Source organism: Gallus gallus, chromosome 3 (genome assembly GCF_016699485.2).
Source record: "Gallus gallus isolate bGalGal1 chromosome 3, bGalGal1.mat.broiler.GRCg7b, whole genome shotgun sequence".
In the NCBI taxonomy this organism is placed as follows: Eukaryota; Metazoa; Chordata; class Aves; order Galliformes; family Phasianidae; genus Gallus; species Gallus gallus.
Window position 1 is genome coordinate 21,622,146 of NC_052534.1, and position 20,193 is coordinate 21,642,338.

Consider the following 20,193-nt stretch of genomic DNA (forward strand, 5'->3'; position numbering starts at 1 on the left):
AGCCCCGCGGCGGGCCGTACCGGCGGGCCGTCCCGGCGCCTGCGCGGCCCGGCACGGGCAGGGCGGCGGGGATCGGCCGCGCCGCCTCGCGCCGATGCCATGCTGAGGCCGGAGTTGTCTGCGTCTTACACGGAGGTACGGCGCGGGGGGTGAGGCGGCGGGGAGGGGTGCCGCTTGCCGAGCGGAGGAGCCGGCTCCGTGGGCGCGGCGGCTCTGGCGATGCGATTCCTTCCTTGCTGAGGTCTGACATTCCTGACAGCCCGTCTGCGGCAGAGCTACAGAAGGGCGCTGCTTTTCGCATCTTGCAGGGAAAAGCGGTGCAGGTGCGTCGGTGCTCGTGGAGCGGCTGTCCGTTCCGCTCACCTGGGGCGGCGCGGGGGCTCCTGTGGCGGGGCTGCGGCTGTTGGCCGCGCGGGGCTTCGCTCCGCGGAGCTGTGGCTGTGCTCGGTGCCGCTGGTTGGGTTTCAGCTGCGTCTGTTCACGTCGGAGCAGAAGGCGTTAGAAGGTGATGCATCGGTTATCCGGCGGCAGGCCTGCAGGGACAGGTTCTCCTTTTGTTTATGAGGGTTTTATCGAGTAGGAAGGCCTCATCCCTTAATTATCAGGATGACGTTAGCATCGTTAAGGTTGGAAAAGACCACTGGGATCATCTAGTCTAACGCTGACCCACCCCCACCATGCCCACTGACTGTGTCCCTCAGTGCCACATCTCTACCTTCCCTGAGCACCTCCACGGACAGTGCCTCCACCACCTCCCTGGGCAGCTGTGCCACTGCCTCACTGCTATTTCTGAGAAGAAATGTTTCCAAATATCCAACCTGAACCTCTTCTGGTGCAACTTGAGGCCATTCCCTCTCATCCTATCACTGTTACCTGGGAGAAGAGGCCAGCCACCATTTGCTTTCAGGTGGTTGTAGAGGGCAACGAGGTCTCCCCTGAGCCTCCAGACTGAACAATCCCAGCTCCCTCAGCTGCTCCCATAGGACTTGTGCTCCAGACCCCTCACAGCTTCTCTTGGACACACTCCAGGGCCTCATGGCATGTAATTCGTGTAAGAGCTTAACTTGTGTCAAAGCTTGTATTCAGGGGAGTGCTTGAGACAGTCACTGACATCACAGAGATGCCTGAAAGCAGAGTCCGAGCTGTGCACGTTGCCCTGTGCTTCAGTCACCACCACCCAGCCCTGCTCCACGCGCCATGTCCCAGCTCCACAGTGCCTGTCTGCTGGTGCAGAACTGCTGCCCTTCCGTCCCTCCTCTGGGCAGTGAGCGATGTGCCTCCCCTAGCAAGGAGGCTGACATAGCTGGAGTTAGCTTCTCTGCATTTGTTTGTCCAGTGTGTGGGATGGGCAAGGAACTGCTGGCTCATGAGCAGGCTCCTGCCATTGTTTCTCAGTCAGCTGCATGTGCTGAGCACAGAGGATTGCTGAACAAAGCTCCATTTCATGCCCTTCCTGCTCTCAGTATCATATCTCCACGTCCTCTTGTAAGCTTAACTGCCCTGTGAGTTGCATTCATTGCACGTTAGCGCCATGCTTCACCTCTATCAAAAATAGCAGAGGGAAAGCCAGCCTGTGGGAGTAAACACCGCTGATGCCTGATAAATTCACTAATGTCAACCGCCGCAACCTGGGGATTCTGTCCAAGTTTCTGGAGAAACTAGAATGAACTGCATGCAGTACTGCTGTGCTGGCTTCTCTGCAGCTCCATACGTGAGTTACTGTACTGGCTGGTCTGTGCTGCGGGACCACAGGCAGTGCTAGCTTCTAGCAGCCACAGTTGGGCTTACTTACCTTTGCTTCTTCTCAAGGCACGTGTTTGAGATTTGCAGTGGAATTAGTTGGTTAAGGGGAGGCTTGTGTGTCAGCTCAGCTTGCTCAGTACACCTGAGGCAATGTGAGTTCTGCCTGCTTTTGACTACTGGTACTTCACTGGTGCTCCATGTGAAAGGTGTCTGAAACTGTCTGCATTATAAGTAGAGATCATAAATGTGGTTGCTTACTGGTTTTCCTGCTTGTTTCTAAGTAATGCTGGCTACTTCTACTTATTAAAATCAAGAGGATCTCTCTTGAGATGATAATAAGTGTTGCATGCTATGTTCTTGTGTAAACCCCTGTTGAGATCTTGGTGTTAGGAATAGAACCCACTCAGCCCCCTCCATGATGTCAGCAGATGAGGTGTGGGTGTCAGGGAACCCAGCCAGGGAGGTACAGGAGTCAGCTGAGACGCTGCATGGACTTTGTCACTCCTGGTAAACCGTTTGGGTCAAGAATTTCCATCACTATAATTCAGAGTGGCTTTTTAGCTGATTTAGCTAAACCGGCACAAAAGGCTCAGTGAATATTCTTCCTGTGTCACAAGAGCCTATTTTAGATAAGGTAAAGAAGTAGAACCAACGTGGCCCTACATAAAGGGGCAGTCTTGAGTTTCATTTATTTTACAGAGGTTATTGGACAAAAAATATCTTCAGTCATACCCGAGTAAGTCCCCTGCAAAGGAGCCGAGTGTAGCCTATGATTTACCTGTGCATTCCATGCCTCACGCGGACAGAAATGATACTTTGTTCTAAATGCTTAGCACATAAATAACTGGTGAATGCTTCCAGCTTGCTTGGTATGGTGGAAACAAATAGAGAAGTGCGTCAGGAGGTGCTGGAGGCTTTACATCAGCCTTCCGAGGTGTGAAATTAATGGATTCTTTCCTAAGAAATGCAAATGATGAGCTGCTAATGATGTAATGATGATAATTTTAGTACTGAATTAGAGTTGCACAGAAGAAAAGCACTTATGGATACATACAGTTACTGCTTGGTTGGGGGTGTAAAGTTTATTAGCGTTCAGTGTGGCGACTGCATAAAGAGTGCTCCCTTTTTCCTTGAAATAGGAACAAAGCTAATCTCCCTGAATTAGGTATTTGATACTGAGTGCTTAGCTGGGATGGTACTGTGCAGAACATGATATGCTGTAAGCTCAGGGCTCGGTTTACCATGCTGCAGTTTGTATTGTTCCCTCCCATGAAAGAAACTTGGAAGACATGCAAGGTATACTTTTAAAACACAGAAGGGGGACAGGAAAAAGTCGGTTGTTTCCTAATCCCGTGTGATCTTCTGATGTGAAGAACTTCTGACTCTGATGGAGATGACTTTGTGGTTGGGACCCAGAGCTCTGAATAGCAAAACAAGAAAACATCAGGTCTCTGCTGGTGTGGAAACACTGGAAGACCAATTAGTTGCGTCACCGCTAATGTAGAATAATATTTACAGAGAGCTCAAAGAAACATTAAGGGTGTCTTAATGTCTTTTAATGACCCACCCACCTACCTAAATAGCTGGGGCTGCATTTGAGCTATTTGTCCTAATATCTGTCAAAATTCAATTTGCTTTTTACATACTTCTCTATTAAGGGTTCTGATGCTCTGTTTGTTGGTATGTGGTGTGGTTTCTTTATGCCTAAAATATGTTACTGAGTAACAGAAAAGAGTTCCTGCCTATTTCAGAAGGCATCCCCTTAATTGGGGGTTCTGTATGAGCTGAAGCTGCCAGGGAAACAATTACATCCATCTTGAAAGAAAAGGTGATGTTATTCTTGAGACAGCAGGCTAGAAGTAGGTTAAATGCAGTGGCACTTAATTTTCAGCTCTAGATCTACGCAAATGTGACTCCTGTGAACACTTGGAACAGACACTGGGTGCTCTTGGACTGGGGGCATGGTTTTGTGTGTTTGGTTAGTTGGAGCCTCTCTTATTTGTATCATAGAAATTCCAGCAATTGCAAGTTGAGAGCATGTTTGGAAATTGAACCACTGTTTTAACTACACAGCTGAGTGAAGATGTGGAGCAAGTATCTGAAAACCCAACAGATGAGAGAGAAGGAGAGATGGGAGTTGATGAAGATACCAGCTCTGCTATTTTACCAGGTGAGAACTATTGACCCCAAGATTATGAGTTTTAAGGGCCTGGTAAGCTGTTTCTGTGCAAGGTTTTGGGGTGTGTTTTTTTTTAACAAATGGGCTGATGCAGGCCAGATTTGAGCGTTAAGGTATGCCAACCTGAAATGAATATCCCCTAAATGTTTTGCAGCTGCTCAAGACAGACTTTTTGTTAGTAGTGCAATTTAATGCATATTAATGACCTAATTTCCTCAGCTGACGTCTCCTGGCAATGAAGTTTGGAACACTTGTGTGGCCACGGACCTTTATATGTGGTTATGTGTTCAGTAGGAGCTACAAAAAGGCTAGTGTTTGCTGTGGTAAGGAGCAAACAGCCAACCCTGCCATTATAGCTGAAGGGCAGAGTGCGGCATGGTTTGAAAGGGGCTGACTCATTAAATTACACCACACGGAAAAGTCAGTTTAAAATATGCCTATTTATCTCCTTCCATGGATTTAGTTTTGGTGTTTATTTTGCGTGTTCAGCTTTATATCGCTCACAATCAAAATATGAATGTGTAACTTCAGTACGTGAATTTTTTTCTTACAAGTACTGCCAAAAGAAGTTCAGAATGCAAAGGGGTATGGAGTAAGCAGTGTTTGTGTAGCTCTGGATGTGTGAGTGAGACTAGTGCGAAGATCTTCAGAGAATAAGCTTTGAAGGCAAGAAGGAAGGAACTGGGTCTGTTTTTTCCTAGATGTAACTGGAAGGAGCCTTCTTTTGTGAAACCTATTGCAGTATGCACAGGGAGTTACCAATTACAAGCCATAAATTAGAGGGTAACAAAGTCACAGTGGTTTTTGCCATGGTGGAGGTGCTGTGCAGTTAGCTAGGTAAGAGCATTGTTAGAACATTAAATCTCTCAGCCGACGCGTATACTGAAGGTAGTCAGAATCAGATCAGACTGGAAGCGGGGAGAAATGGGTTGTTTTTTCCAGGAGGAAAGACGGAGCACTGACAGACTTCTTGTGAACTTTGAACTTTGCTTCAGGACTGGCCTTCTTGAAAATAAACACTGTTTCCTGCCTTGTCCTCAGGTGAATGCCAAGTTCAACATGTAAAAAAGAGGCACAGCTGTCCAAAGACTGTGCCTCGTGCTGGAGGAGGAAGCAGCTGTCTCACTGATCATTAAAGACAGCAATAGATTTGTTTTTTTAAATCAAACTGAGTTTAAGGTTTACTTTCTTCTCAAGTGATTGATCTTTAAACAAACACTATGTAAATTCAGCCCAAAAATCTGTATTTCAGAATTCTAATTCATGTTGTGTTTGGTTCCAGATAGTGAACTGGGTACCAGTGCCCCTTCCTTGCGTTTCAGCAAGACCTGCCTGAAGAATGTGTTTTCAGTAATTCTCCTGTTCATTTATCTGCTGCTTATGGCTGTAGCTGTGTTCCTTGTCTACCAAACCATCAGTGACTTCAGGGAGAAGCTCAAGCACCCTGTGATGTCTGTCTCTTACAAAGAAGTGTCCTTGTACGACGCACCTGGTAAGACTGGTAGCTAATAAAGTGGACAAATTGTTCATATCTATTTTGCACTGTTTTACATTTTCTCAGTTTTGATTATGTGGGGACTGCGTGCTTACAGTGCTTGGACACAGATCTTTGGATTGCAATTTTTGCGTTGTGTGTTGTGTTGACGTTACGTGGAAATGTTAATACTGTAGGTCAGATCTGGGGGGAAATACGTGCATGCCAGTAACGTGGGATAGTAACAGTGACAGTGGCTGTGAAGCGTCATGTAACATTTGATAGACAGGAAGCGTTTGCACACTCTGGAATGGGCCCTCTGAGGGAAAGAAGATAATTTCTCATGGAAATGCTCCTCAGACAGCATTACTGAGGCAGTGGAGCATGTGGAATCTGTTCCAGGATCTCACTCCTGCACAGGACAGTGAGGTGCTGCTGACAGTAAAGAAGGGTTTTCCAAACAAACCATAAAACAACAATAATAACAACAACAAACAAACAACCAAAAAAAACCCCAACAAACCCAGAAGCAGTGCCACTTCCTACTTCTGTTCTGCATTTTTTACTGCTCGGAGGTACGTCAGTAGGCAATGACAACGTGATGTGACTGCGGAGAACAGTGTTGGCATAAAAATGTAATGTGGCATCAGAAAACTGTGTTGCAGTTTGCAGGAGGGATTACTCCACAGAAGCATTTGTGGATTGTGAGTTCTTTAATTGCTTTTTAAAACTATCTGGTAACCATTTGTAAATAGAGCTGTGGTAGCAAGTGCAGCTCAAACACATTGGAAGCCTTTTGTATGTTAGTTTCTAGTGTAAAAATAACACTTGTGTTTGAAGTGCTGCCACATCTTAAAAATCACAGTTCCAGTAATTGTAGTTGTAAGGTGTTTCATGTTGCTGTCTTATTCTTACAGATTTTTGCAGAGTTAGTGTAGCCTTTTGCTAATCTGTATGTTAATGTTGCTTTCATTGCTCTGCTAAGGTAACAAGATGACAAATTGTATGCATAGAGCACTGGAGAGAGGAGTAATGCATTTTTACACTGATGTGTTCTGACTGCTCTGACATCTCTCATTTTGGTGGACAGGTCATCTCAGTTGTGTGAGTTAATCACATAACTCATAAATCATACTTCTTTTTGTAGTTGGTCTAGATTAGCTTCAGGCAAGTTTGTTTCCAGTACTGAATGTGGCATAACAAGACGTTTGGTTTGGGGCCTTGTATTTTGCTAGGTTTCTACAGCTGAGGTATTTGAGGTCTGATACCTCTGCTTGCTGTTGGGCTGAAGCCATAAATTTATGGTATATATGAGTACATGAATTCACATACAGGTGAAGTAGTAGCTTGCCTACATAGTGATAAAAGTAATAAGGAATTGGTTGTCACAACGTTGTATTTTATGAATAGAAGATGCTTCATGTTCTGAAGAGCATCTTTTCACTTTTATGAGATTAGCTGGTGGTCTTTAATCTCTCATATATAGTTTGTATGCTTTTTCAATTAGAATATCATGTGTTAAATCATAACATCTGAGTACATACATGTTGAAGCACTTTAATGTCAGTGATCTCCTAACTTTGCACTTTCCTCTCATCTGAGGCCGGAAGGAGTGATTCCTTAGCCGCTTGCTAAGGGGGATGAGGGAAGCTTAGTAACTTCTGTGAGCTTTGAGTTGCAGTAATTCAAAAGAAACCTGGATGTGCTTCAGTGCATTGCAGGACTTCTGTCCTGATGAGTGCAGCTGACACTGTTGTCCTGCTCTAAAAAAACACTCAAGCACGTGATTTAATTTGATTGTGCTGCTGGATCTTGGCAGGACGGCTCAGTGTCCTGTGGGGTTAAATCCCAGACTGAAAATCTATGAATGTCAGCTCTCTTCAATGTTTTCTCTCCTAAAACAGGTATTGCCTTTTACCCAGGAAAGGCTCGGCTGCTTAGCTGCAAGCATCATTACTATGATCACATTCTGCCTCTGATAAATCCAGGTCAGCCGGGAGACATTGAGTGCACCACGCAGAGAATCAACTACACAGATCCTTTCACTAATCAAACTATGGTAATAACACAACAGAATAAAGCTTATTCAGTGGGGTGCGGGGGAGTTTTGCTTGTAGTAGGGGTATTTGAGAGTAGAAATATTTACAAAATGCTGCAGAATATCCTTGCTTCTAGGGTTGTTGTTTTTTTTTTTCCTCTATTATTTATTTTTTTTCCTCCAAACCATCCCCTTATATTTTCAGAAATGTAAAATACCCCAATCAGTTTCTGTATATGTTGTGGATGATTGACTTTCATGTGGCTCTGTGTAACAAGCAAACCTGAACGGAACAGAAGTCTTGCTTTGCACAGTTAAACTCACTTAATTCGTCTCCTAAGTGCAAGCACACTCCTTCATATGGTATATCTAATGTTGAAAGCAGTAGCAGTTTTGTCATTTTTGTCACACTTGGGAAATTCTTAGTTAAGCAACTGAGCATTTTATTGTATTTTAGCTCCATGTACCAATAAAATAAGATAGTACATTAAATGACAGTCTAAATTCCCCTTAAAAATGCAGGGAATCTGGCTTCTGTACAGATAAATGTTCAGAAAATGAAGTATGAAGTGGGGTCATTTGTGTCTACTCTATTAAGTTATTGCAAATTGTTCTTAAGAAAACTAGACATGAACAGAGAGTTTAGTTACCTCTTTGGTCAGCTTTTTTCATCCTCGTGTTTTTCCTTCTGTCTAGTCACCAGTTCTGTCTGGGAAGAAGCTCCTGGTATGTTTTAAAATAATGCCAAGTCTAAATATTTAATGTATTTCGTTTCTTCCTCTATTATTTTTTTTCTCCACATGTTTTAATAAACTAAGAACCTGTATTTTATGCTGCGTGGTAAATTTGTTCAGAAGATTGCAGTCCTCCAATTGAATGGAGAGGCATTGAGGCAGACCTCTGAGCCACGCAGCGCCATGTTCAAATTGGCAGAGTCATTTTGCAAGCAACAACTTGCTGTCCAATGTAATTCCTGCACTTTAAGCAGTATTTTGCCTGCTAGCTAGCATTTTTTTTTTCTTTCCTTCCCTTCCTCCTTAGCAGCTTGCTTGAGGGCTATGAAACTGTGCCTCTTTCTCAAGGACAAGCATGATGTTCTCTACATCAGACTCCAAATGGAAATTGTTTTATGTCAAGAGCTGAAAGTTCCTAGACTGTAATGCCCTGAACTGTCTTGACTGTCCTTCTGCAGAATGTGGGCTGCGAGCCTTAGCTGGTAATTCCACATGAACCCAAATGACAGTGATGGAAGTAGTGCAAATTGGTGGAAGTGGTGCAGTCTGATGGAACTAGTGCAGATCTCGTAGCAACGCTCTGAATTTCGATTTAGGGACTTCATTTTTCAACCAAAAGGTGGAATTCTCATTTACTTGGCAGGCATTCTTTTTGGATGTCTTAACCGATGTCTGCTTACTAGAGGCCAGGAGAACCTCATTCTGTATTGGATTTCTGCAGAGTATCAGTGACACGTGGCAAATTCATGAACAGGAAATGAGGATTCCTCCTCTCCTACTCTCACTGTTCTCTGTCTGCTTATAGAAGTATGCTTTGGTTGTTCAAGGCCCTCGTGATGTGAAGAAGAAGGAACTGGTGTTTTTGCAGTTTCACTTAAATGGAACAGACCAAGATTTTAGTGCCATTGACTACCTTCTGTTTTCTTCTTTTCAAGAGTTCATCAACAGGTACGTGGAGGGATGAGCCTGTAACTGCGTTGAGCTGTTAGAGATGGGGGTTTTAAAAATGCTTTGTGTTGATTTGATGTCAGTGCCATTGAAGTGACTGATCAACCTTTTGGTTATTTTAATAGGAGTGGAACTAATCCTTGCTTGAACTTTCTTGAGAGCCCCAACCTTTTTCCCGCCTCGTAATAAGCTTAATTTTAGCTTTTAATTTAAATTTGAGTTCTGTTTTTCTCTCTGTGATCCAGATGAAAAGCCAGTCAAGAGCCATTAGGCACAGTGATACCTAATAGGGAGCCTTAATTTGTTAATGGTCAGATGTAGAGTGGTAAAGGGCCTATGCAGAGACAAATAAGGTGATGGAGAGGAAGAAAAATAACCCATTATTGTAATGAAGCACTTTTGGAGGCTTGGGCATGATCATACTGGTGTATTTCCAACAGAGGAGCAAAGACTGAAAGCATTCGCTCGCAGTGTCTCTGGGTGGCTGAAGACCAGTCATCTGAATTTGCTTTTAGAAAGCATTTCTACTTCAATGAAAGAGACAGATATTAAGCTTAAGTTATCAGGTACTTCCTGTAACTGCACAAAGGTGCATCTGAACAATGTGAATGTTGCAGGTATTTTGGGCATTGATATTGTAGAGTGAGAAAATAACAACTGAGAGCAGTGATGCTGGAGGTACTACTGGTTCCTCCTCTAGTTCGGATTTTCTCTGTTTTGTGGCTCGTACTGCAGTCAGTGGCAGGAATGGTGGGACTGATTCCAGCAAAGTGCCCGGCTATTTCTGTACTTCAAGACATGAGTGAGTGTCTGACACCATCCCCAGTGGATGAAAATCAGATGGGGTGGTTGTGTGGTGTCTGGTTGCTGTCTTTGTGCAGAACAAGCTAACTTACCAAGACACAAATTGACCTATGTATACTCCAGTTCTGGAAGCTACCTTTCTGTTCTCACTGTATCAGTTTGCAGATAAGCTATTCAAAAGAGCTGTTTGTTTCCCAGTTAAAGCATACATGTCCTGGTTAAGCTAACAGTATTCAAAGTATCTCTTCCTGCAAGCAAGTCTACATGCTGCTTTCTGAAATGTTTGTATCGTATGTTGTGCAAAGGTGGGTTAGATGTGAAAAACAACACTAAATGGTATTGCCAGGGTCCTAGCCTGAAGGCTATGTTTGAGCCAGAGTGGATGAATCAGTAAGAAACATCTGTAAGCTGCCTGAAGAAACTGGGGATTGCAGCAATCCTGCCTCCAGGTTTCCCAGATCAGACAGGTTGGATGGCAGAATTGATCCCTAAAGAGAAAGGGAAATGATGCTCTGTTCCTAAAGATGCTGCCTTGTCTCTGCTGGGAGAGTGAAGAGTGAGCTCCAGTTATGTTTGAAGCAAAGCAAAAAGGTAGGAAATGGTGTTGTCTGTATGAAGATGCATCCTTTGTGCCTGTTTGTAGCACGTAGTAGGAAAGTAGGTTAGGGATGGTTTTGAACTAACCCAGGTAATGGTAAAATTGGCAAAGGCACATAGGCCTTTAAGTGTCTTTATGTCTTTAAGTGTGCTGGTAAATGATCTGATTATCCAGCTGAAACAGAGAATCAGTTGTGTGCAAGATGTTTTGATACTGTCTCTCTTAAAGCATTCTCCAAAGCTTAGTACAAACCCTGTGTCTTACTTGTGTATTGCTCTCTTGGTATCCCAGGGCACAAACAGGACAGGTTCAGGACAGGCTGAAAATTGATCTTTTCTCCTGACTATGAACTGCAAGTGAATCATCTTGCATCTGTGGGATCTGCTCATTCTATTCAGCTTCCAGCAGGAGAGAAAATAGAAGTGGCTTCTGGTTCCTCAGCTGATGCTAAATTTAGCTGATGGGAAGTCTGGACTGATACCCTTAGAAACTGTTGTGTATTGACAATGTAACTTTGTCCTTCCATACACTCTCTAAAAAGGCTTCAAATACTGACCAGTATTTGGCTGTTGTTAATTGCTTCTCCTGACCACGTCTCACTCATGGGTTACAAGAGCATTTTCTTAGCACTGTGTCCAGCATTCAAGGTAAAGTGTTGTAGCATTCCTGAAGATGCTGAGATGCATGCTACGACTCTTCAGATATCATAATTACCTTTACAGGGTTGGGTTTTTTTTAGTTAGTGTTTACTATGGCTACAAACAGCTTAGGTTGGACTGGACAGTCAGCTGCTGTAAAATACACATGTAGGATGTTTCATCATAAGTCATAATCTGAACACCACCCTCTTTAAAACCGATGAGAAGAGTCCAGCAGTATCTGCACCACAACTTCTCTGTAGCTATTATTATGTGCAGCTCATTTTTGCTTTATATAACAATAACCAGTGAAGGCTGCTGCAAGCATCAGCCATAAGCAATACTAAAAATGGCTTCTGGCTCTTGTGCTTTAAGAATTTGTTGAGTGCTGAGGACTCAAGTAAGGCTCAGTTGGTTCTGTCAAGGGTTTTATTTTCTGCAGCTCTCATGTTAAAATTGGATCACCAGCCTGTATGAAGCTGGCAGTGCATGCTAGCTTTGTTTTGGCCTTCACAGAACACTGCTGAGTTGTGTGCTGTTGTCGGACTGTGAGTTGGAGGAATAGTGCCAATGGATTTTCTTCTTTTGTGTTTTTCTTTCTTCTTTAAGGCAGTGGCAGCTGCTGTGTGTACCACATTAATCGGAGAAAGGGAAATACTGAAACCCTTGCATGTTACCAAAACTGTGTAGCTAAGCATGCACGTTCCTTTCCTGAACTGTCATTAGTGTAATACATGGGTTTAAGAAGAAAATCCTCTGAACATATTACTGTCAAAACTATTGTTATTTTAGCATGTGAAATAACTTGTGAGATGACAAATACCAGTCGGAACAGGGCAGAGATTATTTAAGGATCTAAACAGAGCTTCGTGTTCACTTCTCTGGATTGCTGTGTGCAGAGAAATAAATGGCAACGAAGATGGGTCAAGGCTTTAATACCACAACATCTGACCCTGTGTTACATCCCATGTAGTGTCGGAGAGTTTCCAGTTCCCCAGCAGAGGGGAACTCAGGCATTATTTGCCCCCTGCTATTATTTGTGCAAAGCTTCTGCATCCCTGCTCTGTCCTCCCTCCTTTATTTTTTTTCCTGGCTATGGCAGTGGTGTGGATTATTGGCACACACAAGGAGATGCTTTCTCGGATCACTTCTCCACAGCTTCTCTTAAGATATCAATCTTTCTTTTTCAAGCCTACAATTACCATTGAAGGCAAAGTATACTGTTGCTGCCTGCTTACCGTGTAAGTTGTGGCTGTAATGTTCAACTCTAAGTCATGACTTCCTGCCTCAATTTTCCATGTTGGTTTGGAAAGCTTTTCTGGGATGCTGTACTGAGTCATGCATTGGGCACGTGACTGGCTGGCAGAGTGCTAATTATGTATGTTTCCCTGAGTGGCAAAACACCACACTCTTCCAGGCTGTCTGTTCCCCCAGCTGCTGCTGTACCCAAATACTGAGAGGGGAAGAAGTAGTTTGTCACTGGCTTGCATGGCAGGGAGCAGTCAGGCATTGGCCTTTCCTCTGGTGCTTTGCTCACATCTTCACTATGGGGATTGGAGAGCTGTACTGCAGCTTATGTTACAGAGAGATGAAGATATCCTAAATGGCTGAAGCACTGTGGAATATCTTGATGGCTAGCAGAGTGTTGTTTTTTCTTTCCAGAAATGCTTGTCCGTTCTGTTTCTGTGTACAGTGGAGTGCTGTGTTTGAGCCCTCCACCTGAAGCCCTGAGCTGAGAGCAGTGACTTTGCTAGGTTGTGCCTTGCTACTGTCATGTGCATGCTGCTCTATTCAGCCTGAGCAGTCAGTGTAGTACAGAGCAGCTGTCAGCATGGTAGTCTTACCAGTCCGTGCGTGTGCTGCCGAGTGGACAATTCATATTTCTTTATCAGAAAGAAAGGAGGCCCAGTTTTGAAAACTGAGAGAAAAGTTGGAAAAAGTGTCAGTCCACCCAGTGCTGGCACATGGCAGATCTTCCAGATCACTCCTGATTTCCTTGCATCTTTCTCCTGGAAGACCAAAGTTGTTTCATCTTCCAGCAGACCTAGCCGTGATCTTTCTCTGCCATATGAACAGAAGTATGCTCTTTCCCTTTACCTCAGAAGGTGGATTTACTCTGAGTCAGAAACGTTTTTCTTTTCCCTAGTCTCAAGGACCAGCATACTCTGGCATAGCTCTAAACCTGAAATCTATCTTCAGTAAAAATCTGCAGTCTGCTTTACTGCTTCGTGACTCATTACAGTGGTTTACCTGTTCATTTCAGATGAAACCTTACAGAAGAGCAGCTGTAGAGACAGGCTTATTTCATGGAGATGACGTGAAAGTGGCTAAAATCAGAGTACTGAGAAGCTCCAAGTAAATGGAATGGTTAATTCAGTGTGTCCTGTGCATTTAATAGAGACAGGGCATGTCTGGCTCCTACCCTAGAGCTACCTCGTTACTACTTGTAGAGTGAGGGATATTGGAAGACTTAACATGGCAGAAAGTCACAGTATTATAAAAAGACATAAACCAATCCTGTTATTCCAGGGCTGCAAATATCTGTGACTGTGTATTGGGAAAAGAGCCGCATTGCAGATAGGAACCTTCATGTTGTTCCTAAATTAATAGGAATAGACTAAATGTGAATTTCAAGGCATGTTGTCTCCATTGCAACCAGTTTATTTGCTACCCAGAAACGGGGTGAAGCAGCTTGCTTTGGCCCGAGGCTATTCCTTCCATCTCTTGCTTCTCAGCATTGTGGTGAGTTGTTAGCTGGGGTCCTCTTCCTCCCTCTTCCAGTGGTAACACGTGAGCAGAACAGAGCTCCCCTGTAAAGCAGCACGGTCTGCAGGGGGAGGTAGTACTCCAGGGTAGCAAGGCAGCAGGTAAGTCTTCTGCCATTAAGAACACGAGTGCAAGTGCTAACATTAATCAAAGCTTTCCTGCTAACAGTGTTTTAAATATGCTGAATTGTAGCATTTGATATTTCAAAGGAGTTTTAAACACATGTTGAAGAGCTTGTGGGCCTGACATACTGGTGATGCAGTGTGCAGGCACTGCTCTGCACGTGGTCAGCAAAGTAATGTTCTTTCTCCCTTAGTCCAGAAAAAGCAGAATTCATGAAGGACTGTGAAAGTTCATACTCCAGCTGGAAGTTTTCTGGAGGCTTTCGAACTTGGGTCAAGATGTCCTTGGTGAAAACAAAGGAAGAGGATGGTAGAGAGACTGTGGAATTCAAACAAGAGGTAAGCAAGCAAAGAAAAAAATCTGTAAAGATGTTAGGTGTGTTACGTGATTTAAAAACTGGTTGCTATCAAAGAGTAGAGTGCTTCTGGTCACAATTGGCCAACAGACCAGCTCTTGGAGCAGATAGCAATGTGAGTTGGAGGAAGGGGTGGGTGCGTTGGTTGGTTGTTTGAAGTGAAATGCCAGGAGACTGTCTTTTGTTTAATGGCATCTGCTCTACCCCTTGCTGCTGAGCAGTTGGTCATCTGAACTGCCTCGTCAGTTACTTGAGTTCACAGAATCACAGAATGGCCTGGGTTGGAAGGGACCTCAAGGATCATGAATCTCCAACCCCCATGCCAGGCAGGGCCACCAATCTCCCCATCTACTAGACCAGGTTGCCCAGGGCCTCATCCAACCTGGCCTTGAACACCTCCAGGGACGGGGCATCCACAACCTCTCTGGGCAGCCCGTTCCAGCACCTCACCACTATGTTGGTAAAGAACTTCCCCCTGACATCCAACCTAAATCTTCCCTCTTTCAACTTAAACCGTTCCCCCTTGTCCTGCTGTTATCTACCCTTCTTTCAATGTGGAGAAATTCTGTAAAATTGTAGATGTTCTGATGTGCTCTGCTGTTGGTATGGAGACACATCTCAGGAAAAGCATCTCCTGACAGAGAGGTGAGAAGTTCAAAGCCTGGATTGTGTCATGAGTGACATCTTTATCCAGTGTGTGGGTCTGAAGAGACAGAGCTACCTTAGTTCAAGGTAATTCCAAAGGAATTATCTAAACAATAATAATGAAAAGAGGTACTGTTTAGGTTACTACAAGGGCTGATGTTAAAATGGAGATATAAATATAAGCTGAGTATCAATTATAGCACTCTCATATCTGCTTTTTGTTTGGGATTGGGATTTTTATCTGCTAATTACCCTTAGAAACATGGAGTAACTCAACTTCTTGCAGTATCTCAAGCTAGAAAACATGCAGGTGGAAGATGCAAACTTAGCTAGAAATGAAATAAGTTTGACTGTTCACACTGACAGACAGGAGCGTGTTGTACGTCTGTTACCTTGTGCCTGGTATTGATGGGAGAGGCCTTCTGTGGCAAAGCCTTGAGGGACGAGCTGTGACTGTGGGCTGGTAACCTCCAGCTCTGCTGCAGGAGAGTAGGAGAATCCTGAAGTCCTGCAGTGTGGGCCTTAGTCTGAAGGAAAGGGTGTCCCAGTCAGCTGCTGTCGTATAAGCACTGACAGCAGCTGTCTGTCCTTCATCATCTCCAGCTGTATTTCACCTGCCAGTTGTGGTATTTATGTAGTGCTGGATTTTTTTTTTTAAGTCTTTGCTGTGTGCCCACGTCTAGAGCTTCTCAACGTAGAAACAAAAGACTGACCCAGAATTAAAGGTGAGCTGTTTGTTACCATGAGCATCCATTTAGTCTGGCAGTTGGATGGACTGCCCAATCATCTGTGTGGGCTGTTTGTTTTATTAAAAAAAAAAAAAAAAGTAGGAATTGGTATAAATGTGTATTTTATGTTTCTGTTGCCTATTAATAATACAGCAGAGGTTGAAATAGTTCAGACTAATTGCACTTGCTGTTTGACAGTACAGTGGCTGCTCAAATGGAATAAGGAAGTTCATTGGCCTGTCAAATCTAAAACAGGGAGGCAGCATAGCAGAAAGCTGGATACAAATACTGGGTCAAATAGCCAGTCAGTCTGCGAGCAGTGCAGTAGTCATTACTCGGTCTTTTCTGCCTTTCCCATTGCCTTTAGTCAGCTTCGTGACCTGGTTTCCTATTGTGCAGTTTTCCTGAATGAGTGTAGCTGGGGTACTGTATGCTGCAATAAGTAAGTGAGCTATAGAAGCAAGGGTGAATGTGCAGCAAAGGGGCTGGACTAGAAAACACACGGGTGTTAAGATCCCACGTGCTTGGAACAGGTGCATACAGCGCTCTGCTTCCAGCCTGTGTGTGCTCGCAGCGTAACATCTGATTGGGGCATGGGGTGCCTCCCTGGGAGGAGGAGACTGACAGAAAGCTGAAGGTATTTATAAGGAAACGAAGCCATGGTGGAGAGGTGGGAGGTCATTTCCCACACAGTGTCTGCTGCATCGATTCTCAAACCTGTAGCTCCTGGAATGAAGTAACTGTACTGATTCATTGCCTCAAGTACAGAATTAAACTTCTCTATGAAGATCAGAAGTACTGCCCTGTGCACACACCAAGGTGTGACCATTCCTCTGAGGTCTGGAGAAGGGCCATGTCCTCCTGTCACTGCAGTGCAGCCGGTGCCTGGCTCCTGTGTGCTTTGTGCTGTCCTCCAGGGACAGAGGGCTTACAGCAAACTTATTGCTGCTGCATGTGGTTCCCCATATTGCTCTTTCTGAGCTCAGGCATCTGTGTATGTGCACATACAAGACAAGATGGATGCTTTTCTGAGGCTCAGTGTCTTCATACTTCCCAGTTGTCACTCTTTAGCCTCCAGTTCCACGTGGCTGCAACATCTCTGTGGTACCCTGAGCTGTACGGGTGTCACAGCTGCTGGGAGGTGTCACACAGCTCTGCTCATTTCAAACAGTAGCTCAGCCGAAGGGCAGTACTGGGAGGTACAGTTTGATCAGCAGTGCGTAGGCTGCTTTTCCCTTTTCACTCTGCAGTTGCTGGTATCCAGCTTATTCTACACCTGATTCTTCAAAAAAGCAGCACAAAAAAAACCCCAACCCCAGCCTATTCCCACCACCATGTACTTCTGTGGTAAATAATTCAGCACTCATTTATGACAACTTGCCAAATGCTCTACTAGCCCCCGTGAATGATTTTGGTAAATGAACTCTCCGCACTTTGAAGGGGGAAAGACTTTGTTTTGACCGGGGTGATGTATAAGGACATTTCCAGAACAATGGTTAAGGCATGCAGTGCGCTGTAACTGGACGCTGCTGGACGGAGTGCTTTCAGTAAGCTGCTTGTGCAGCCGTGCTCCAGGTGAAGGCTTTCATCTGCTGTCTCTCACTCTGTCTTGAATGTGACCACACCTCCTCCTGCCCTCCCACAGACAGGAATAAATGAACAAAGCAGTCAGGCCCTGCTGCTGTTTTGCCACTTGAATTTTTAAAGAGAATACGGACCTGTAAGCACATGGGGACAAATTGATCACCGACACCAAGGGTGAATGGAGTGAGACTTCCCATGCTGGTACATACAGCTAAGAGCTGTGCTGCCGCTACAGCGTGTGCTGCGGCTGTACCTTTGTTGTGCTGTGTCAGCAAGCACTGGGGCATCAAGTAGGAACAGTGAAGCACTGCTATATGTAACAAAAGCCTTGGCTGCCAGTCTGAAGTGGTACAGTGCTTTATTAGGTGAGAAATAGGAATTGAATGTGATTGTGAAACACAAGGAGGAAACTGACGTTCTGCATTGTGAAAGCCTGACATTCCAGGTAGAGGAAGGCTGAACAGCCTGCCCTTTTCACATTATAAGCCTCTTCTGATGCACTGAAGACTGGATTGTACAACTGAAGAAAGTAATCTGCACCTTCTCCACCTTTTTCTTTTCTCCCTCTCCAGACTAGTGTGGTTAACTACATTGACCGGAGGACTAAGCTGAGAAGTGACCAGCTGTTTTTTGTGGTATTTGAATGGAAAGACCCGTTTATACAGACCGTTCAGGATGTAAGTAAACAGCCTTGCACCTTATTTTCTTGCCATACACGCTCCTGGTGTGTGTTTGCGTGCATGTATGCCTCAGAGCTTCTTGTGTGAACTGAGGTGACAGGACGAGTGAAGTTAGTTTTGAAATCTCACTCTGCGGGGTTTTGTTGTTGTTTTTATATATTCAATAATAAATAGCCAGTGGGGCTCAAGGCCGTCAGCTGCCCTTCCTTGGCTCAGTGACACAGCAGTACCGTTGCAGCTAGAGGTGCGTGTAGCTAAGAGAAGCCACGCTGCAGCCCGTGTGATGGGCCGCGTACCCCCACCTCCTTCCAGCCGGGAGCACCCCGTGCTGCGGTGCAGGGCGGTGTTTATTTCCTCCTGCTGACGCTACAGCAGCCCGTGCTGCTGTGTTTGGGCGGATCTATGATAGGGGCAGCCTGGTTGCAAACCCTGTGGCTCAGCTTGTGACCCAGTGTGACCGCCTCTGTGCTGACTGTCAGTGTTTGGTACTCCACAGCAAATCTGAAAGCTGTGTTACTTTATTGCTGCTTAAACCTAAATCTGCTTGCTTCCTCTCGAGGTCCCAAAAGTCACCATTGTGCCTAGAGGTAAAAGAACTGCAAATGTAAATAAAATTAACTACTCCTAAACCAAACGTAGTTAAAAATAGAAACTGAGATACTTGCTGTAGTTCCACGGAAGCAGTTGCTGCTGTCAGAATGTAGTTTATCATTACAATGTGTGTTGTTAAAGCTTTCCAGTAGTTCTGGCTTTGTTTGGTCTTGATGGGAGAACCTCTTCTGTGTGACTGCTTGTTTTCTTACATCTTTAAGTAATGTTGTAAAATGCGAATGGAATGGTATCTATCTAAAAAGTTAAACCCTGCAAGTCAGAAGGAATTTAGCAGTCAGTACAGGGCAGCTCCTGGCACGTGTGCTTCCTTTCTCACAGAAGGAATGGGAAGAAGTCCAGAACGAGGCACAGGTGTGGCACGGGGCCTCAGCCCTTCTTTGCAGTGTGGAGGCGTGTGCTGCCAAACTCTTCTCATAGAAGAATGGAAATGCTTATTAACGTACAGGTAGAATATATACCGAGTCAGATGAGGAGAATAATATATTCAATCTCTTTCAGATAATCACAGCAAATCCTTGGAACACGATTGCTCTTCTCTGCGGTATCTTTTTGGCTCTGTTTAAGGCTGCAGACTTTGCTAAGTTAAGTGTTAAGTGGATGATCAAAATCCGAAAGAGACATCTGAAGAGAAGGAGTCAAGTAATGAACCATATAAGCTGAGACTAAAACTGCCCTGTAACTGTCTGCAGCAGAAGGGATGGAACAGAACTGGAATAAGCTTCCACTGGCAATACAGCAAACAGGTATGTTTTCTTCAGGAAAAACACAGCCGCTGGAGGAACAGCCTCGTCAACTGACGTCTGAACTTCTGAGAAGAGTTAAGCTCTAGGGATGCTAGGACAGCTCTAACAAACTCATCCTTTTCTATTCCAGATTTAACAAGTTTACCTCAGTATGTGGGGGGAGTAAGGAGAGTTCACTAATGTAGCAGTTAGATTCTTTAAAAACAAACAAACAAAATGAACTGTTTTGAATGCTTCTCAGAACAGGAGGGTGTGAAAGTGCTGCCTGAGCTCTGAACCTGTATCTGCTACCGGAATGCAGTTACTTCCTTGACTGTATTTAAGTGGAAGGTAAAACCCCAACAACAAAACAGTCCGGCCTCCCCTCTCCCAAAGAATGTTTAAACAGACAAAGTACACTGGAATTCTACTACATCATTTTTCATTTAAAGTGTATTGACTTAAATATTAAGAAAAAAATAAAATAAAATTGAAATGAGCTGTCATATCCTTCTCTGAAACTGCCTGCTCTCAGCTGCAGCTGGAGTTTTACAGGAGGCATCCAGACAGGAGTATTAATGTAAGATGTTGAAGTTTAATAAATAAGTAGACTTTTATTTATGTATTTCTTATCACTCTAACTCAGGCAACTCAATAGTTTCAGATATAGACTTAGGCTGCTGCTCCTCCCTGCTTCTTGCAGTCTTTGTTAAAGTAGTAAAGAAGTCTTTCATCAGCCTGGCACTTAAATGTGATTCTCTATTATAAAGAGAATGTGCACTAACGAGCTGTGCTGGGGTGGTGGAGTCTTTTTCTTCCTTA

At 44.3% G+C, this 20,193-nt stretch overlaps 1 protein-coding gene across 22 annotated transcripts in view; it reads left to right on the plus strand.

The window, feature by feature from the left end:
- Positions 1–19,988, plus strand: part of TMEM206 (transmembrane protein 206) — a 118,533-nt gene extending 98,545 nt beyond the window's left edge. For 15 of the 22 annotated variants that reach the window (XM_046939651.1, XM_015283868.4, XM_040697856.2 and 12 more), the window contains 7 exons: positions 3,754–3,913; positions 5,205–5,414; positions 7,301–7,455; positions 8,974–9,116; positions 14,239–14,383; positions 17,930–18,034; positions 19,148–19,988. In XM_046939651.1, the coding sequence (XP_046795607.1) occupies positions 3,874–3,913; positions 5,205–5,414; positions 7,301–7,455; positions 8,974–9,116; positions 14,239–14,383; positions 17,930–18,034; positions 19,148–19,309 (960 nt within the window). In that variant the 5' untranslated portion in view covers positions 3,754–3,873 and the 3' untranslated portion in view covers positions 19,310–19,988. Of the gene's footprint in view, positions 1–45; positions 1,712–3,753; positions 3,914–5,204; positions 5,415–7,300; positions 7,456–8,973; positions 9,117–14,238; positions 14,384–17,929; positions 18,035–19,147 lie in introns of those variants that run through there. The other 7 variants (XM_046939655.1, XM_040697863.2, XM_015283871.4 and 4 more) reach the window with 7 other exon arrangements.
- The last annotated feature ends 205 nt before the right edge of the window (positions 19,989–20,193 follow it).